General features: G+C 37.6%; 1 protein-coding gene across 1 annotated transcript; it reads left to right on the top strand.

Annotated features, from left to right (window-relative positions):
* Positions 1–10,582: 10,582 nt before the first annotated feature.
* Positions 10,583–12,016, top strand: LOC145002965 (Ankyrin repeat family protein). Its single transcript, XM_078962141.1, has 2 exons — positions 10,583–10,770; positions 11,280–12,016. The coding sequence occupies exons 1-2, from the start codon at positions 10,649–10,651 to the stop codon at positions 11,860–11,862; spliced, it is 705 nt and encodes a 234-aa protein (XP_078818267.1). The 5' UTR covers positions 10,583–10,648; the 3' UTR covers positions 11,863–12,016.
* The last annotated feature ends 7,339 nt before the right edge of the window (positions 12,017–19,355 follow it).

Genomic DNA, 19,355 nt, shown 5'->3' with positions numbered 1-19,355 from the left:
AATCCTCATTATGTTCCAATGCTCACCTTGCTGACGACCGATGCTTACCAAAGCTAGAACACCATGAATAACCCTTCCAAAACAACACGATTCCCGAAAACCAACTAACACATCTTGTGTCCATACACTGCCAATGACTCTAGCTGTTCACACTGATATCACATTCAGATCTCAGAGTCCAAAGGTCAGATGCTTCCACAATACTTCAGTGACAACTTCTCTCTCTCCCTTTCTCTCTCGCTCTCTCCATCTCTCTCTCTATCTCTCTTTCTTTCTTTCTCTCTCTCTCTCTCTCTCTCTCTCTCTCCATCTATCTATCTCCCTCGGCAACTCTAAGAGGTTTTCTTAACATAATTACCAAGGTTATTGAAACCTAACCAAAATCCCCTCATACGAACCCATGAACCAACCCCGACCATACTCAAAATGACACTCAGTTGCTGGAAAATTCGCGATATATCTGTAGCACCTGGTTTCCGGTATGTGAATTTTATTTAAGCATTGCCCTATTTTAGCCTTGGACTCGGCGAGTCATAAGGTCCGACTCGCCGAGTAGGGACGAGACTCAGGACACGTTTAAGTGGGCGACTCGGCGAGTCCATATCCTGGACTCGGCGAGTCACCGCTGCTGGATGAAACCCTAAGTTTCAAGGGTTTGCACCCTATTTAAACCCTCATTCCGCCCCAACTCGTCCCCATTCACCCCCAGAACTCCCCCAACATCGTTTTCCCTTATTTCCTTGAGAGGTTGAAGTGTTCTTGGTGTGTTCTTGAAGGTTTTGAGGAGAAAGAGGAGTAGATCAAGAAGAGGAGAAGGAGATCAGTCATCCTTGTGTCATTTCAACATTTTCCTTGAGGTATATCTCGTTTTTCCCCTGTTTCTATGCTTAGGATTTCATTTGGGACACTCTTGAGCAATTATTCAAGCTTGTTTGTGCTTAATGTTTCGTAATAAGTGGATTAACCTTTAGATCTAGGCAAGATTGAGCTCCAAGAGCTCAGATCTGTGAGCTTTATGGCCCCATGTGGCTTGTTCATCCTAGATCTACCCTTTTGAGGCATTTTGCACCCTAAAATCCACACTAGTGAATATCCACACGTAAAGTTGGAAACTTTACGTGTGATTTGGGTCCTAGAAGTCCAGATCTATGAATGGCATGGACTGAAATCGAGTAAATCTGTGTATTTGGTGGATGCATGGCGACGACTCGGCGAGTCGTATAGGTGACTCGGCGAGTCTGGTCGCGAGTCACCGATTTGGTCCCTTCATGATGTGTCGAGTTGAGCCGTGAGTCACAGGGGGTGACTCGGTGAGTTGGGAGCTGAACTCACCCATGTTAGGACTCGGAGAGTCAATGCCCTGACTCGGCGAGTCCAAGGCAATCTTCATAGATCAAGAACAGACTCGGCGAGTTGTTCATACAACTCGGCAAGTCTTAGCATAAAGTGTTCTTCGGATGAAGATGAACTCGACGAGTTGTTCATACAACTCGGCGAGTAGGATGAAGGAGTTGAATGACAGTTAGAAGGTGAACTCGTCGAGTCATAGCCCGACTCGACGAGTAGAACCAGGGACCCAGGACAATGGTTTGCTAGGGACTCGGCTAATGGTGATCCACTCGGCGAGTCGGGTCAACTGAAAGTTGACTCTAGCATTGGCTTAGAGCTAGACCAGGGGTAAAATGGTCATTTTACCTAAAGGACAGTTAGCAGTGTTTGATTGAGTATGTTGTGGGAATTGCAGCCGGAGGACTCCCGGAGCAGCAGCAGTCAGTTAGTTCCCGATCAGTTCAGCAGCTACTTTGAGGTGAGTTACCTTCCAGTAGTAGTGGGTCTAAGGCCACACGGCCGGCCCACCAGTAGGAGATGTATGATAGATGATTGTCTTTGTGATATCATCTAGGTTTGCTATTACCTGTTATGTTGCATGCTATCATGATACGTTATATGCAATAGTAGTAGAGTTCGGTTGTTAGGACCGCTGGGTAGTCAAACACCCCAGAATTATCTGACTGTATGTGATGGTATGCTTGTATGTTGGTCTATTATGTTATGCGATAGAGGTAGTGGAAGGGGACCAGTCCCCGAGGATCGGTTGTTAGGACCGATGGGTAGTCAGCACCCCAGAATAGCTTGACATGGGTAGTCAGCACCCCAGAATGGCTTGACACGGGTAAGACGGCACCCCAGAATGGCCGTATGGGTAGGTCGGCACCCCAGAATGGCCGTACCGGGTAGTCAGGCACCCCAGAATAGCCTGGCAGTGCGTATGTTATGTGATTGTATGGTATGTGGTACGTTGGGGGAACTCACTAAGCTTTGTGCTTACGTTTACAGTTTTGTTTTCAGGTACCTCTGCATCGAAGGGGAAGGAGCCGGCGCGGTAGCGGCACGTCATACACACACTCTTCGGTTTCCGCATTTACGAGATTTACTGGGATTGTACTCTGATATTTTGATGGGATGTATGGTTTGACCTTTTAGAACATGGTTACGATGTGTTATGGTGTGATCAAACAATGTTTTTATTTATTAATGTTTTCTAAAGTAATATTTTAAAATGAATTTTCGGACGTAAAAAAAATTGGGTCGTTACAATATCAGTAGATAATCACGTACTGTGACAACTGTCAATTTCCGATCAAGTCAAAGTCAAATAAGGTCAACAAGTCAAATCGGTCAACTCATCTAACCCTTGTATATTAGGGTTTACACTATGTTACCATTGTACAACTCACTATTTTAATAAGAAGTTATCACTTGGAAAGTTCGTACGCTCAGAAATTCTGAACCCTAATCGGGTAAGTGATGAAACTATTCGATAAAACATTATTCCATACCCCTTGGGGCATATGACCATCATAACAAAGCTTAATGGGGTGTACGAACCTTCCGTTGCGAAGCTAAACATCCAAAAAGGTCACAAACGAAATCTCTCTCAATCTTTCTTTATTAGTCTCTCTCTCTCTCTCTCTCTCTCCCAAATCTCTCTCATAATCCCCCTCAACTTTTTATAATCATTTGGGGCATCCCGTACCTTAGCTTGGTCAAAAACTGCTCAAAACGGGAAGATTTTGTGAAAAACAACCTCTCAGGATTGAACCCTCTTGAGAACTGAAACCCCTTGTAACCAAAAACCCCTTGGAAGCGAGACCACAGAGCTGAAGCCGAGGACCAGAGAGTCGAACTTGTCAGAACCAAGCTTGTCGGAACCGAACCTCGCATAGGACCGAACTTGAGCCTCGCTTTCGCTTATTTCCCCTACTCTCGCCTTCGCTCTTTCCCAAGTTCGCATGCGAGACTTCCAAGAACCAAATCCTTCTCTCGGTTCTTCTCCAACAACCAAACTATCCTCTCGGTTCTAAGCTTCAACAGGACCGAACCTCGGCCCTGAACCCGAAATTTCGCAAATTCGCAACTTTTAACCGGTTTTCGACCATTTTCGCGTTTTAAGCCCGTTTTTCATGATTTTGACGTGAGATTTTCACCAAAAATCATAGTTTGACATATAAGACTATAAATATTCTTAATTTAAACACATTTTTAGGGAAATATTTATTTAAAAATAAAATCTAGTGGGTAAGATATTGAGGTGGAGTGTTGACTTTACCTTAAAGTTATGACACAAGCAACCCACCACACCCACTCCAAGGCCATACTCAGTCACTATTCCTCCATACGTAGTCAACTACTTTTCCTTTCACACTATTTCACCATCCCATAATCAAATCAAAGGGCTGGAAATCTTCACTTCTCCTCCCACATTATTCACTCTTTCTCAAAGAAGAATCAAACCCATTTCTCTATCACTTTCTCTCTCTCTAAACTTGATTTTGGAAGTTGTTATTGAGCTATTCCCTCTAAGTTTGGTAAGTAAATTCATCATACATTTGATTATCTTCCATCCTTTCACTCAAATCATGGATTCCTTACACAAGTGTCACCATGTTTGCTACTAGATCTTCGAATCATCAAGTATATCCCAAGTGTTCTTGACTTGGAAACTCCTTTTCTTCATCATCCATCTACTAAAATCACTCAAGGTGAGTTCATACCCCCACATTTTAATGTTTTCTTCAAGTTTTAGGGGGTAATACAAGTTAAAACACCAACAACATAACTAAACTCAAACATCGGCTTTCAACAGAAAAGTTAATGTTAATTCATGAATTGTTTTGAACATCTTAAACTTTTTTTGTTTTAAAAACTGTATTAGGTGAAAATATTTCAGGTTTATACCTTTAAAATGACTACTTGCACATGTCCACATGATTTTTCTACAATTTATGGTGATTTTTACAAAACTGCTTATTATTGTAGCTATGAATTCGGACATGTCTGTGAATATGGACATTTCCACACTAGTTAGGGGATTCTAAAAATCATAATAAAATTTATGAACAAACTAGGCACACTTTATAAACTATCATAGTTTACGGATCTAGTTTTCGATCTCGTATGATTTTTCTATGATTTTTCTAAATCAATGCAGAAATGGTAAAAACGAATTTACATATTACAATTTTATTAACACTTTGTAATATGTTGAGCAAAGTGTAAATCTTGGATGACTTCATATTTTGCATGTGTTTTCTGTTAGGATATAATTATATTACAGAAAAATGTTCACTAAAATGTAAGAACTCCCTTTTATTACAATTAATGCATTATGATAAACATAGTATTGTTTTGCTATATTCTACTTACACAGAAAATTAATACGACACATTACAAACATTTGAATAAACTATAATAGGTATAGTTTATGTTGCATATACATTACGAAAGAATACATTTCTACAAAAAAGGGTTTTCATTTTCACACTATGTAAATGTGTTCATGAATAAATTTGTGAGACATTCGCTTCACGTTACTTTCCAGTAGCGCAACAGAAGTCCTTTAATTATAACCAGAATCTCTTGTAGGGAGAACATGATAGTTGTGTATAGATCTATATTGGGTTTGACAAACCCACACCTTAGCTGCATGCAACAGCTAGACCGACATGTCTGGGGTGACAAATGTCATTAACATTCTGACGCCTGGAGAACGCCGTATACAAGGCCAACTAAGTCATAGTATGGTTATAAAAACTCGCATGGGGTATTAACAAACATAAGATTTTCAGGATTTCCATTTAAACTAACAAATTTTTGTCGATTTAAACTTGCATGATTCACAATTTTATATGGAAAAATACTAGTACACTATCAGTCTTGGCATTTAAGACTATAATACATTTTAAAAGGGAAAATATTAGATTTTCTGGAACAAACATTACTTTTACAATGAAGGATTTCAACATTTCATTCAAAAAGCTTATGACCTCACTAACTTAATTGTTGACACTTTTTCAAAACAACTTGTATTCTCAGGAAATCAGTAAAACAGGTAAACAACGGCTTTTAAGGATGGAACGCTAAGGCGTCAAACATTGTATTTTTGTCAACATAGTGTAAATGATTTAGAAACATGTAAACTCATAATATGATGTAACTTTTTCAAATATATTTATGTTGGTTGTTTGTACTTTGAGCACTATTATATTCGTTGGTGGTTTGGGGGTGTGACACGTACTATTCCACCCAAATTCATAATATGCAGATTGCATATAGCTCTTATTGAAGGTGCGTATAACCCAAACACCACCAAAGATAACAACCAATGATACACATATTCATGCTGATGAAAAATAACCGCTACTAGATACATGCAACGCTTGTGGGGAGGCAAACAGTGGGCCCCCTCCCTGTTGGGCTCTGACGCTACCCTCTCGTCCAATTGTGATCCTCAAAATAGTCGGAGCGGATGCACTCACCGCTCCTCTTTGATCCTCAAACTGTCGACCTCCTTGTCACCCTTTTGATCGCAACAAAATAATGGGCTTGCCCCCTGTGGGCAATCCCTGAGACCGTAACCAACCCTGCTACACCCGTAGCAACCCAAATCACTGAACATATTCCGATAACAACTCGAAGCAATCACGGTATACATGGTATCTGCTCTGCAAGATATGTCAGTCTGAAGATCTCTCGAAGATTCCTCAACATGTTGAATGACATCTGACATCCCTTGCTAACCCATACAATAGCAGAATACCGACCCGAGATCCAACTTATCATGATACCCAAGCGATACAATTACCCAATATCCATCGGAAATGGTCGAAGTTAGCATATCCACAAACATCTGAAGGAATATTGACCACCTCCTCTTGTGATACCTCGACTACCCTCAAAACATGATGTAAAACCTCATTACGATCCTAATGACAGTCCAAACCCTTAGAACGAAACTTCATCGCACAGTTTCTGCAAATGTTGCACTGGATACGACCTTACTGGCCTCTCAGATGCTGATCCAAACTCTTGGGTCTCCGCCCGAGACCCTCCAATAAATTCACCTGACCTGAACCTCTCTTATTGAGGTACTCCTAATCAGTCTTCCCTCCTCGGCTCTGTGATCCATATCATTTAGGGTCTCACACCCTGATCCCCTTACTAGCTAAATTGTCTCGGCTACACCACAACAGCTGGAGCAATCTATGCTCTAAACCGGGCTACAAACTATCCCTGAGACTTGGTCTCTAATCCAGAATGTGCAATAGATCGCACAATCCTTGCTGCCTGATCCATGGTGAACTCAAAATACTGGCAGTCCCTCCACTAACTGGCTCACCACTGAAGCTGGGACCAAACCTTGGTCCTACCCATGTGCGCTCATCCTCATTCTGCCAAGTAGCTATTCCCATGATCAAGGTACAACCAAAAGTTCTCCTTCCCATAAGCTTCTTAGATTCTACAAGACTCTCATTGATTCAAGTGTGGATCCTGTGCTTTCAGTAGTACGTGCATACTACGTTCCACACTTATCCATACTTTCCTCAACATCCTCCTGAATCCTCCGAGTCACTTACTCCACCAATATACTAAATGTTTTCTAAACAACAAGAGGATCTCTATTGTAACACCTCCTAGGCTCCCCCTAGGTTCCCAACTTCACTGAGTCGCCCCACAAAGCTCACTGGAGCATATCCTAGGCTTTCCTAGGTTCCCAACTTCACCTTGCCCTCAGCTGCTGAAAGATCCTCATTAATGTCAACTAGCTACCTCATGGATACAACCACATATAGCAAAGATAAGATAATCCTTCAAGTAAAAGACTCATCTTTATAACAGTTGGACTCATACAAGAGCTGCACAATAGGGTCAAGTTCGTCACTCTGAGATTATCTATTTTGTGCTACTATGACTTAGCATATTCACTTAATACCTAACCCACATTAATAAGAGTACTACAAAGCACAAAGCAAACAACATTCAGGTAATCGGTAAACCTAACCAGCATACACTAGACAAGTTAGTCTATCCTCACATCTACTCCGCAAGTAGGTAACACCTATCACTAATCTCAACCTAGGCTTACCCTAGGGTTGTCTTTGATCCACGAATATCATAGAACATTCGACCCATACACCACGACCCATGCTGTCCACATCCACCCTTACTATCGGTTGCCTTATGCATACAAATTATACACATAACAAGATCTAATAGACCGCCGTATAATAGACTCTACCCTAGAACCACAACCAGACAAGGAATAGGAAATAAGGCTAAATCAATTATTCTAAGGCTATAAGATCCTAAATGTATACAATTTTAAAAGCATGCACGTAGCAATTACTAATACCAATAATCCTTCCCATTCTAGCATGGAATACAGTATCTCCAAGACTACAAGCACCACATATCAGGCCAATCCATTGCTGACTACTCAACACTAGCATGCAAGTCTACCAACTCATACAACGTATATAGGCATCTCCCCTAGCCCTAACTAGTATGTGATTCACAGATTCATAAACCAAGTCATATATATAACATATATGGGTATCCTGGGGAAACTTACTTGAGCTCGGTTGACTGCATGCACCACACACTTTTTTGTCTTAGAAAACCTTTTCCTTGAAAACATTTTCTTTTGAAATTTTTTGAAAACTTTACATGTCCTCAGTTTGAGTTAAGACACACCCGAAGGTATCCCCGAATCCCTCAAACAAAGGCTATGATACCAACTTGTAACAACCCAAAAATAAAGGGTAGAAATTTCATTTTTAATTTAGCTAGAACATTGATACCATTTATTTCGAACATTTCAAATCATCGTTAAGTAAATCATTTATCATAGTTCATCCCAAAATCATTCATTGTGGAAATCATAGGTGTGTGCACTACGATCAATCCGAGCTCTTCATTTCCAAATTGATGGTACCTGAAAACTGTAAATCATAAGCACAAAGCTTAGTGAGTTCCCCAAAGCATACCCCACACACAATCCACATAAAACATATTACATTAGTTATACAAGTTATCTCTACCACATATCACATATCATATTAGTTATACAAGTTATCTCTACCACATATCACATATCATATTAGCTATATAAGTTATCTCTACTACATATCGTTAGCTATAAAAATTTATCTTTGCCACATACCATTAGTTATAAAAGCTATCTCTACCACATATCCCTGCATAAGGATGCGATGGCCTCCCCCACATGGTCTTACACCTAAGTGTCATGGGCTCCCCCATGGTCTTTCCCTGCCGGATAGCCATGGGCTCCCCCACATGGTCTTACATCTAAGTGCTATAGGCTCCCCCATGGTCTTTACCTGTCGGAAAGCCATGGGCTCCCCCACATGGTCTTACATCCAAGTGTCATGGGCTCCCCCATGGTCTTTCATGCAATTATCACATAATCACTAGCATACTACATAGCATAAAACTAACTATCATACCATACATCTCTACTACATTTAGTGTACCACATATCATAAAATGGGCCGACCTTGGTGCCTTAGACCCATTGGTATGGTGAGGAGACTCACCTCTCGAATGCTGAATTGATAAGATGAAGTCAGACATATCCCACACGTTGCTCCTTTTCAACTGCCCATAATCATCAGGTGATTAACTTGACACAATCTCGTAAATACCCTCAGAGCAACCCTGGACAAAGTCAAGGTCCACTGTCAAGGTCAACAGTCCATGTTGACCTCAACTCGTCGAGTATAGCCAGCCACTTGTCGAGTTCTTGCTTAACTCGTCAACTCGCCGAGTCACTCGAGTGACTCGTCGAGTTCCTTAATGTTCGTGGCCGCAAACTCATGACCGAAAACCCATCCAACCAAGAACCCCTTGGCCGTAAATTCCTTGGCAAACTCGTCGAGTTGATTAAAGGACTCGACAAGTTCATTTAGTCCCACTCGTTTTCGGCCTTTTCCAGTGGAATCTAGCGTCCCAAACTTCAGATCTAGCCTTCCTTAATGTAGATGTCACGTAAAGTTGCAAACTTTACTTGCATGCATGGCCCCTCATGGACATAACACCAAAACTAGTCTTCATACAGGTTTCACTACATGGAAAGGGGCTGAATTGCATAAAGGGAGCAACTTTATGCCATTGGGGACCTAAGGAGGTCCAGATCTAGAACCATAAGTCCAGATTCAAGCTTGACTCTATATTGCCCAAAAATGGCCATTCACTTCCAAGAAAGGAGATCTAAGCAATTAGAGGTAAAGGCCACGACATTTTACCTTGGACTGATGGCCAATATGATATAGATGCTGGATCTACAACTCCTCTCATGTTTCTTTCTCCTTCAATCTCCACAATCCTCCAAAAGATGCCCACAAAGCCTTTTTTTTCTCACCAAAAAGGGTTTACGACCGAAAACGCTCTCATCTGGGTAGTAAGTTGTTGAAGGAGGCCAACAAATGAGCCATACATCCTTTATATAGGGCACAAACCCTTAAAAGTTAGGGTTTCTCTTTACAGCTCCTACTCTCCGAGTCGGGCCTTCCGACTCGTCGAGTAGGTCCCGATCCCGCGTCCGAAATTAATACTTCCACTCGACGAGTTGATCCTCCAACTCGCCGAGTCCACGACCAAAACCCTAAAATCAAATAGATCCGATAATACTTGGAATAGGTGTTACAGTAAAGCTTCCTTTATTTTCTTCCTTTTGGTTTAATTTTCATAATTCAAGAAGAAAATAGTGAGAATCCATGATAGATCTGATAATTCTTTTATGCACATGAATACGAAGAAAGTAGTAACAGAATAAAGTGGCAGATGAATTGTTGTCCGTTCAACGATCCACATGCAACGTCCAAACAAAAGCCTGATTCGAAATTCACTCGCTTTAACTTCTTTGACTAGCCAGCCATTAAACGGTTATTTTATATATATATATATATATATATATATATATATATATATATATATATATATATATATATATATATATATATTCTTACACCATTTTTTTTTGTCTCTATTAACATACATAACTTTGTTTATGGTTTAAAAAAACATAAATCAAAATACCCCACCAAAAGAAAAAAAATAAGAAATAAATTGTAATGGAAGTGTTGATTTTTTTGGTAGTAAAGAAAAAGAGAAATGTAAATGCACTAAATTTGTGTAAACAAAAATATCGGATGCGGATCAAAAAGCGGGTCGGAGCGAATCCCTTTAAAACGGACAGATGCTCGTACACAAAGCCCTAAATACGATTCGAATTAGAACATTTTGTTGATTTTTGCTTACAAACTCAAAATCAAAATCAAGATCAAAGATGGGGAAGTCGACGCAAGATCTTCACGCTGCAGCTCGATCAGGTGACATCGTTGCCGTACAGACGATCATCACCTCTAATCCGTTGTCTGTCAACTCCAGGGATAGACACTCCAGAACACCGTATCCTCATATCTACCCTTCTGTTTCATGTTTTTTACGATTAACAACTTCATTTTGATCCTACGTCTAGGGTTTCATTTCAAATTCAATGTTAATGTTATTCTGTCTGCACAGTATACTCTTATAAAATTGGTGAAAGTTATACGAGTTTTCCCTAAAAATATTGAATTTCCTCATCTTGTTTGGGAATCGGTATGTTTTAAGCATAATTCCCTAGACAGTTTGTGAATTTCCCGTTTGATTGAACTGTGGAGTGATCATAGCTCTCCCATGCTTAATCCACCTATGTCTATACCAGCAATGAAACATCAGATATCAATTAAATTCTTCTTATTGGACCCGCTAGTGCAAATTGCTACAGAATTAGGGCTCGAATCACTTCATATAATGGCATCCCTTTCATCCATTCATGTTTGAAAATTCAATCTCTTGATAAAACATTTGTGGTGTCATATGGCAACAATCATGGCTTGTTTATTTCTCCTTGATTCAAAATTACTGAACCGTAGACTACATTTAGCAGCATGGGCTGGTCAGACACAGGTGGTGAACATCCTTTGCAAGAACAAGGCAGACATTGGTGCATCTGCCATGGATGACATGGGTGCAATTCACTTTGCTTCTCAAAAGGGTCATTTTGAGGTGGTAAAGACACTTGTATCATCTGGAGTTTCCATCAAATCTACAAATCGCAAGGGCATGACTCCACTTCACTATGCTGTTCAAGGATCTTACATTGATCTCATCAAGTACTTGGTTAAAAAAGGTGCAAATATAAGTATAAAAAACAAAGCTGGGAAGAGTGCTCTAGATCTTGCAAGCAATGAAGAGATCCTTTCATTGTTAAGTTCTCCACCTGAATCAAAAGAAACAGATAAGAATGGCACTGACTCAAAGACTGAAGATCAAGAAAGTCAACCGAAAACAGAGAGTTGTGAAAAGGAAGATGATGGAAAGCAGAAAGATGAATCAGTGAAGAGAAAGGTTCATGATGATGTTGGCAATGAGGTGATTAATGTAGGGATTAAGAAGACAAAAGTTTCTCTTAATCATCTTTTAACATCAGATGACACACAAGAAGAGGAGGATTAGAATTGTTTATACGTAACATGAGAAATATGGTCACAAGAAATGTAGAAGTTGAATTGATGTTTTAGCTTTTGTGTAGACTATATACATAATATGAGAAAGTAAGACCCTAATGTAGTGTCTGATTTGAGAAACTGTTGAGTACCCTTTTGCTTTAGGTTTTTCTTAATGTGTTTCTAATGCACTAGTGTTTTTGTTACAACTCTCTTGTCATGAAAACAATGTAAACTAAACATCTAGAGAGTGAATGTCTGAATGATTATCATAATTTTTCTTTCATCAAGTACAATGAAATCATGAACAAACTATCTATAAAGATAAGGAGTCTAGATTTTTAAAAGATAGTAAGAGTATAATGGTCATTTAGGGTGTTCATTTTGAGGATAATGCTACTCATAACCAACTAACTGTTTTGAACGTACCCACAAGGTCACTTTTTTGCATTAATGTGTGAATGGTTACCTCTAAAGACATTAAAATGCAAAACGTGATTTTTTAGGCACATTCAAAACAGTTGGCTGTATAAGACATCCTTTTATTCTTCGCATTATAAGCTGCAAAACATGTAATAGTAAGTAGTAAGGCCCCTTTCTCTTTTACTTTTAGTGTAGTGGGAATGACAACATAATAATTATTTCCGAGTTGATAGTTAGGTTAGAAGGAGTGGTCGTCACCTCACTTTTTGTTTGCCAACATAATAATTATTCCCGACTTGAACCACCTTTGACACCTTTTTGCTTGATATCTTCCCAAACGATGGCTAGGCATTGGAACCTCAATTGGTTCGTTTAGGCTGAGGTCATGCCGACACGACCATCAAATGATTGGTTGTTTCGGAGGTTTTGGTTCTTTTAGACCCACCTATAGTGAACTATTCCGATGTATTTATTTGAAGCTATTTTCCGAATCCTTCACAACATTTCAAAACTCGCCATGTTTGAAAATACCTATCTTCTCTTTAAGGTAAGTTCTAGAGTGTTGGTTATGATGATTGCATCATTTGCACCGCTTGCCCATAAAGGGCCTCAATGTCCATAAAGTTGCTAACTTTATGGATCCCATGCATGTTACCCAACCTAATTATGAAGAAAAGTGACTAAAACCTAGATATAACATACTTAAGTGAGAAATGCAAGAGATTTAGGAGTTACAAAGGTCCAAAAACAATACAAAGTGGTGAGGAAGAGACTTGATTGCCAAGATAATGCACCAAAGAGCTATAAACCACCAAAAGAGCTCTTCAAGGTCACAATTGAGGCTAACTTCAAATTGGATAGGAGGGAGGTGATAGAGGTTGAGGGTGTGCAAACCATAACCCCTCAATTCCCTTAAATAAAGCGCAAAACACGGAATTAGGGTTAACCCATCGTCACATCGTACCCACCTATACGTCACATCGTGACCCACAAGGATGAACACGAATTTCTGAATCGATGGTCACGCCGTGACCATTTATTAATTATAGTATTACATTTTTTACTTGAATCAAAAGCATAAAAAGATCGAATACCTTAAACAAGTGTTATGTATGAAGGTTAGAGTGTAGTAATACGTGAATGTTGATGTTAGTATTAAAACTGGTTAAAAAAAAGGTTAAAATTTTGAATTTTAATTAAAAAAAGTCTTTTTCTTTCTCCTATCCAAGGCCATGTCGAGAAGCTTAGTTTTTGCAACATGGTGAGGTGGTGTTTGTCGAAGACACTTCAACAATGCTGAAGTTTCCCAAGAGCTACTCCCTTTAGCGATACAAATTTCAATACACACTTTATAAGAAGATATAAAATAGAATCTTTGAAATTATGGTTTTCTTTTAAATAATTTAAATTGATAGAACTCATCCTAAGTATTTTAAAAATCAACCATCATATAGAAACTCATAAAAAACATCTGAGTAACAAAAATTGTTATTATCATTGTGATTACTAACAAAATTTAATCTGTGACGAAAGAAAAACTTTTTAAAATCAAAGTGTAGTGGTCATAAATGAAGAAAGCCAAGTGATAGATGAAGGTAGATTCCTAGATGGTAGTTAGAGATTAATACTTATAAAATACTATAAAAAATAAAAAGAAAAACTTTTTAAAACTGATTTGTAATGGTCATAAATGAAGAATGCCAAGTGATAGGTGGAAGTAAATTACTAGATGTTAATTAAAGACTAGTTTATAACTCGTAGGAACTACGGTTATAAAATTAATTAAATTTTTATAGTAAAAATTCAAAATTATTAATCAATTATTTTAAATAAATTATTAATTTACAAGATATTTTTTTAGTTATGCGAAATTATAATCGTTGATTCAAATAAATATGTAAAATTAATTTTTAATATATATTAGATATTTTTTATTTGTGAATTAATGAAAACATTAATATAAAATAGAGAATAAATATATTGACAAATAACATCACATTAATGAGGAGGTCTAAAAAATTTAAAATGGAGAACTAATATATTGATAAGTGGCAACACATTAATTAAGAGGTCTAATATGATGACACATAGCAAAAGAAGTACTCTTTTATTAGTATAAGAATAAGGATTCTGGTGGATTGCGGAGGGAGTCTATCTCTCCCAACTCATTCAATTCACTTGTCACATTAGCTTCATATAAGATTCTCTCTCTCTCTCTCATTTTTTTCTAACCAACAACATATGAAAATTCATCTTTCCTAAACCATTCAACCTATTCAATTAAAAACATACAATACTATTTTCGTACAAGTCCTTGAGCAAGAAGTACAACTAAAGCTAGATAGACAATAGACAAATAGATTAAAGAAAAATAGAGCTTTGTGGGTTTAACAACTCGTTTGTGTGCCTTTATCTGGTTTTGTTTGCTCCTCCAAATTGTGTCATCGACGATACCGCTAACCCACTCCCTTCATCCGCTAACGACTCCCTCTACCCTTAAGTTTGTTTTTGAGTTTTTTTCAATTTATATTGTATAAGTTTTAATTTTGTAAAATTTTAAATTTTATACCGCAAAAGACTCTTGAATTTTATGTAAAAATAATATTTTATAATTTTAAAAGTTTAAATAAAAACCAAAAATATAATTAACATGCTATACCAAGCTTAATAAAAATGAAAAATTCTACAAAAGTCATTAAGTTTTTACATAAATTAAATTTTGATACTGTGTATTTTATCTCAAATTGGACACCCTGTTTACAAATTTTTTACAATTGTGACCACTTAGTCAATCAATCTACCTGATTGCCAGATGAGGTGATATTTTGACGTATCACTTTTTATAACGTGCCATTATATGGTGATATTCTATTCCGGGTGTCAAAATTGATTTTTTTTTTAAATTTAGTGATTTTTGGGATTTTTCCAAAGTATAGTGATTATTTTTAAAAGAAAATAAGATAACAAATGTATAAGCCAATGCATTGAGATATGTAGAGGTGATGCGCATGGTCATGGATTGACACCATAATGAAACGATTGATGCCAGTTTTTTTGGGGGCACTTTGTGGGACCGAAATCGAACCCATATGTGAGATTGCAGGAGTTGTCCAGGACCGATTCATATTCAAGTAAATTGGTATATGCTATATGCACCACTTATAACCGATTATACAACCCCATGTTTTTAAATCAAATAGTACAAACATCTAACCAATATTTTAGCTCGCATACGTTACGTACAAATATTTTATGGATATGTTAGCATTACTAGGGCCAACTCGCATATGTTTGGTACATATGTTCTATCGAAATGTTTTTTATAACTATTAGAATATAATAATACCAAATAGTGAAATAAAATAGTGACATGTCATTTTAATATGTTACGTCAGTTATCAATTGATTAGATGAATAGAATTCTTTTATATATATATATATATATATATATATATATATATATATATATATATATATATTAAAGGGGAGCACTTCTTAGGAATAATGCTTAACCAAAGTACTAACTAGGGTACTGTTCATCGGGTTCGCTCCTCGACCATGGTAAGGAATATCGGTCCTTCAGTTTCTTTGTTCTTATCCAACCTTTTCTTCTTCCATCAAAATCGTCTAGAAGGCCTAAAACCACCCCCACCCCACCGATCGATTTTGCTCCTTCTACTACGGTGCCTTCGATTTTGCTCCTTCTACTACGGTGCCTTCAATTGATGGCACCATTCTGACCTCCACTGCCTCCTCTCACTTCAGTTGTGGTGCTTTGGAGTTCCGGTGGGTATTTACGTGTGATTCTCGCGTCTCCCCCACCGGTTCTGCCTTATCTTCCCCCCACCGCTTTCTCGCCACTCATATTCGGATTTCACCAAGCTACAAACGGGACGACGCAGATGACCATCGACCGGACTCCGATTTAGGTTCTCACGACGGGACTGGGATCGGATACGTTCCGTTGAGCTCTTCAAATCCTCGAATTTCTTTGATGCTTCCACAGTTGGTATGTGAATTCGACACTTCCACCATCGATGTATGAAATCGACGCATCCTAAAGGTTGAAGTGGTCACGATGCAGATGGCCATCGATCGGGCTGCGATTTAGGTTCTCACGACGGGGCTGACTCCTGATTTGTGCCACCGACAGCAACCCAACAGTCACCGCCAACTAGAGCTTCTAACCCCTTTTCGCCTGCTTTCTCAAACGCTGCCACCGTGGGTTTGTACTGTTAAAAGAAATGGTATAATTTCGAAGTTTGGTTTTTAATTTTAACAATCTGATTGAAGCATGATGTCTCAGTTCTTGATCCCTTACATGCATCATATCCCAATTTTCATGTTCTTTATCCACCTACGTAGGCACACTATTCGAATTTCGATCCCTGGTTTCATTGCTTAATCTGGGCATGTTTTTATTCAATTTATTGCTACTGACTGTACCGATTTATGATGAATATGTTCTTTTTGGGTTTTGATGATCCACATCGGTGTGCTTTGTGTTCATAAGGCTTTAACTTTTCATTCCGGAGTGGACACCATACCATGTGTTTGTGTATATGCCGGACAGAGTTCTGAACCCCTAATTCTTCCAGATGTTCATACTTAGGGTTGAGATTATGACATGTTTGCCAAATTTTCGAGGTTAACAATGCAGTAAACTATAAACCCAAAATAAATAGGTAAATTTATAACATGAGCATCAATAGACTCTAATCGTGTATATCAATAAATGCAAAATTTGTGGTTAACAATGGAGGCAACAGTGAAAAAGTTTCAGCAGAAATTCAAGAGGGTGAAAGATGACATGGATAAATGGGACAACCTTCATGCTCAATTAGTATCACAGTTTAGAAATGCTTCTTCCATCATTGGAAGGTTACAGGTCCTTCACATTTCACATACATATATTCATACATAGATTCAATCTCTTGATTAATTCTTATCGATTTTATTCCCTTTTTTACCCTCTTATCAGTTGCTCGAAAAGTCCCAAAAACTATGGTTCCCTAAAAAACCTTGATAACATTAAAAATACCATCTTCACAAAACAGATGGAATCCCTTCAGAAGATCTTGCTTTCAATGACTAAAACTCTGTAAGTCTATAATACTCTATCCCAATTCGGAACCCTATTCAGACCTTTTCGTCACTTACTCCTCTCAAAAAGGTAATTTTGTAATTTCGACAATGTCATTCTTTTGGGTTTTAGAATGAACTTTTATTTTTCTTGACTATGGCAGACGCATCATCCAGACCAAGTGTGCTTTCTTTGTGTAAGAACTGTTTCGGTGGTATAAATGCATCTGTTGTTTAAATAGGTACGACCATCAGGTAGCCAGCAGCCCTGTGTCGTTGTGTCGGTATTGTTCAGCCCTAATTCCTTCAACTCTTTCGTTCTGCTGGACAAGCTTTTGACAGGTAAGTTGTAAACCCTAAGTATAAATTCTGAAATTACTTGGGTTTTGTTGTCTGCATGTGGAAATTTGGGTTCTTGCACATCAAATTACCTCATACATACATGGTATGTCATCAACATAATCATTCATATGCATATTTGTTGATTCTAGAATCAAATATGTTATCTACACTTTGTAATTTTTGATGAATTATAGATTAGTGACTTCCATTCCTTTTATTAGGCTCAATCCAGGAAGATTGGAAGTTCTTGGGATGTTCACGTTAGAATGTGTTGCTTACAGGCAGATTGGAAGTTCTTGGGACATCATTTTCGTATATTATAAATTTTTTTTTATCAACAAAAGGCTAATACTTTTTTTTTTTAAAATAAAAATGTTTAATGCAGGAACATCTGAAAAAAGGCTGTTTCTATTGACGAAATGGTAGTTATAGATATTAAAACCAAGTTAGTCTCTTTCTATTTCCCTACATACTTTTATTTTTATAAAAAAATAATGATTTTAACAGTTTTTGTTAAAAATGCCCCTGCATATGGTCATAAACAGATGTGGAGATCAAGACGGTAAGCCACGAATACAGGACGAGTGTTAACAGATTGTAAGCAACTTATGACTCTGGAATTGGTACGTTTCTCAATTTTTTTATTCATTTTATAGGGTTTAGACTCCAATTAACCATTCGGAACAAACGTGAAATCACTTTACATTGCAGGTTCCTATTGGTTGATTGGTCACTGATTCGTAATACGGGCTTTCAAATTTCTTTCTTGATTCATGCAGGTTTCATTCTATCTTTCTTTGACATTACAGGACCAAAGAAGGAGTTTTACTCATTATATGGTCGCTGTTTTGAGATCAAAGAGAACAAGTTATTACCTTTACTCTTTTTATTATTATTGTAAAGCTTATATTTATCTTTGTTTAAATTTGGATTTTTTTTAAACAACTTCAGGTATGTTTACAAAGTTTATCCCTTTTAGGATGTCAATCGAGTGGAGGGTCATACCACAACAACTTTAAGGTATGTGTTTTTTTATTTATTGATTTTCACTGAAACTTGTGTATTAAATTTCTCAAATGTTTTGATGAATCATACAGAGTCATGTTCTTCTCAAATGGTGACAAATGCTAAAATGGACCTCAAACAAGCTTACCTTGACCTACCTCAATATTTTAATATTTTTTAATTAATTACAAAATTTAAAAATTGCCCCTTTCAACATATCATATTTTCTCAACAGGTGAGATTAATATTTTTTAAGTAATGAGCCTGTACGAAATGTTTGGCCCATGTGAAATGGATTGCCTGTGAAATCATCAAACAAAGTTTTATCTAACCAAACTCGTGTATTTATTTATTACCACTTAATATTGATATTAAATAGGTGGGTTGCATCCGACCCTGCAACGCAGGGGTTCCCCATCTAGTTATAATAAATTGAGATACAAAATATTCGATTTACAACAAAAAGAAATATCAAACTAAATTTCTATGAAAACTTAATAATTTTTATAGAATTTGCTTTAGAAACAACTTGTTATTTTTCTTCAAAGTAAACGCAAAAGTGTAAAACTAGGACAAAAACATGAATTGCAATTGTATGACCCACAGGGGACACATTTATTCTGACGTGTAAGTACGTGATTGGATCCCACG

This window comes from Lactuca saligna, chromosome 6 (genome assembly GCF_052625555.1).
Source record: "Lactuca saligna cultivar CGN05327 chromosome 6, ASM5262555v1, whole genome shotgun sequence".
Lineage (NCBI taxonomy): Eukaryota > Viridiplantae > Streptophyta > Magnoliopsida > Asterales > Asteraceae > Lactuca > Lactuca saligna.
Note: the sequence above shows the minus strand (reverse complement) of the source record. Positions and strands in the feature narration are given on the sequence as shown.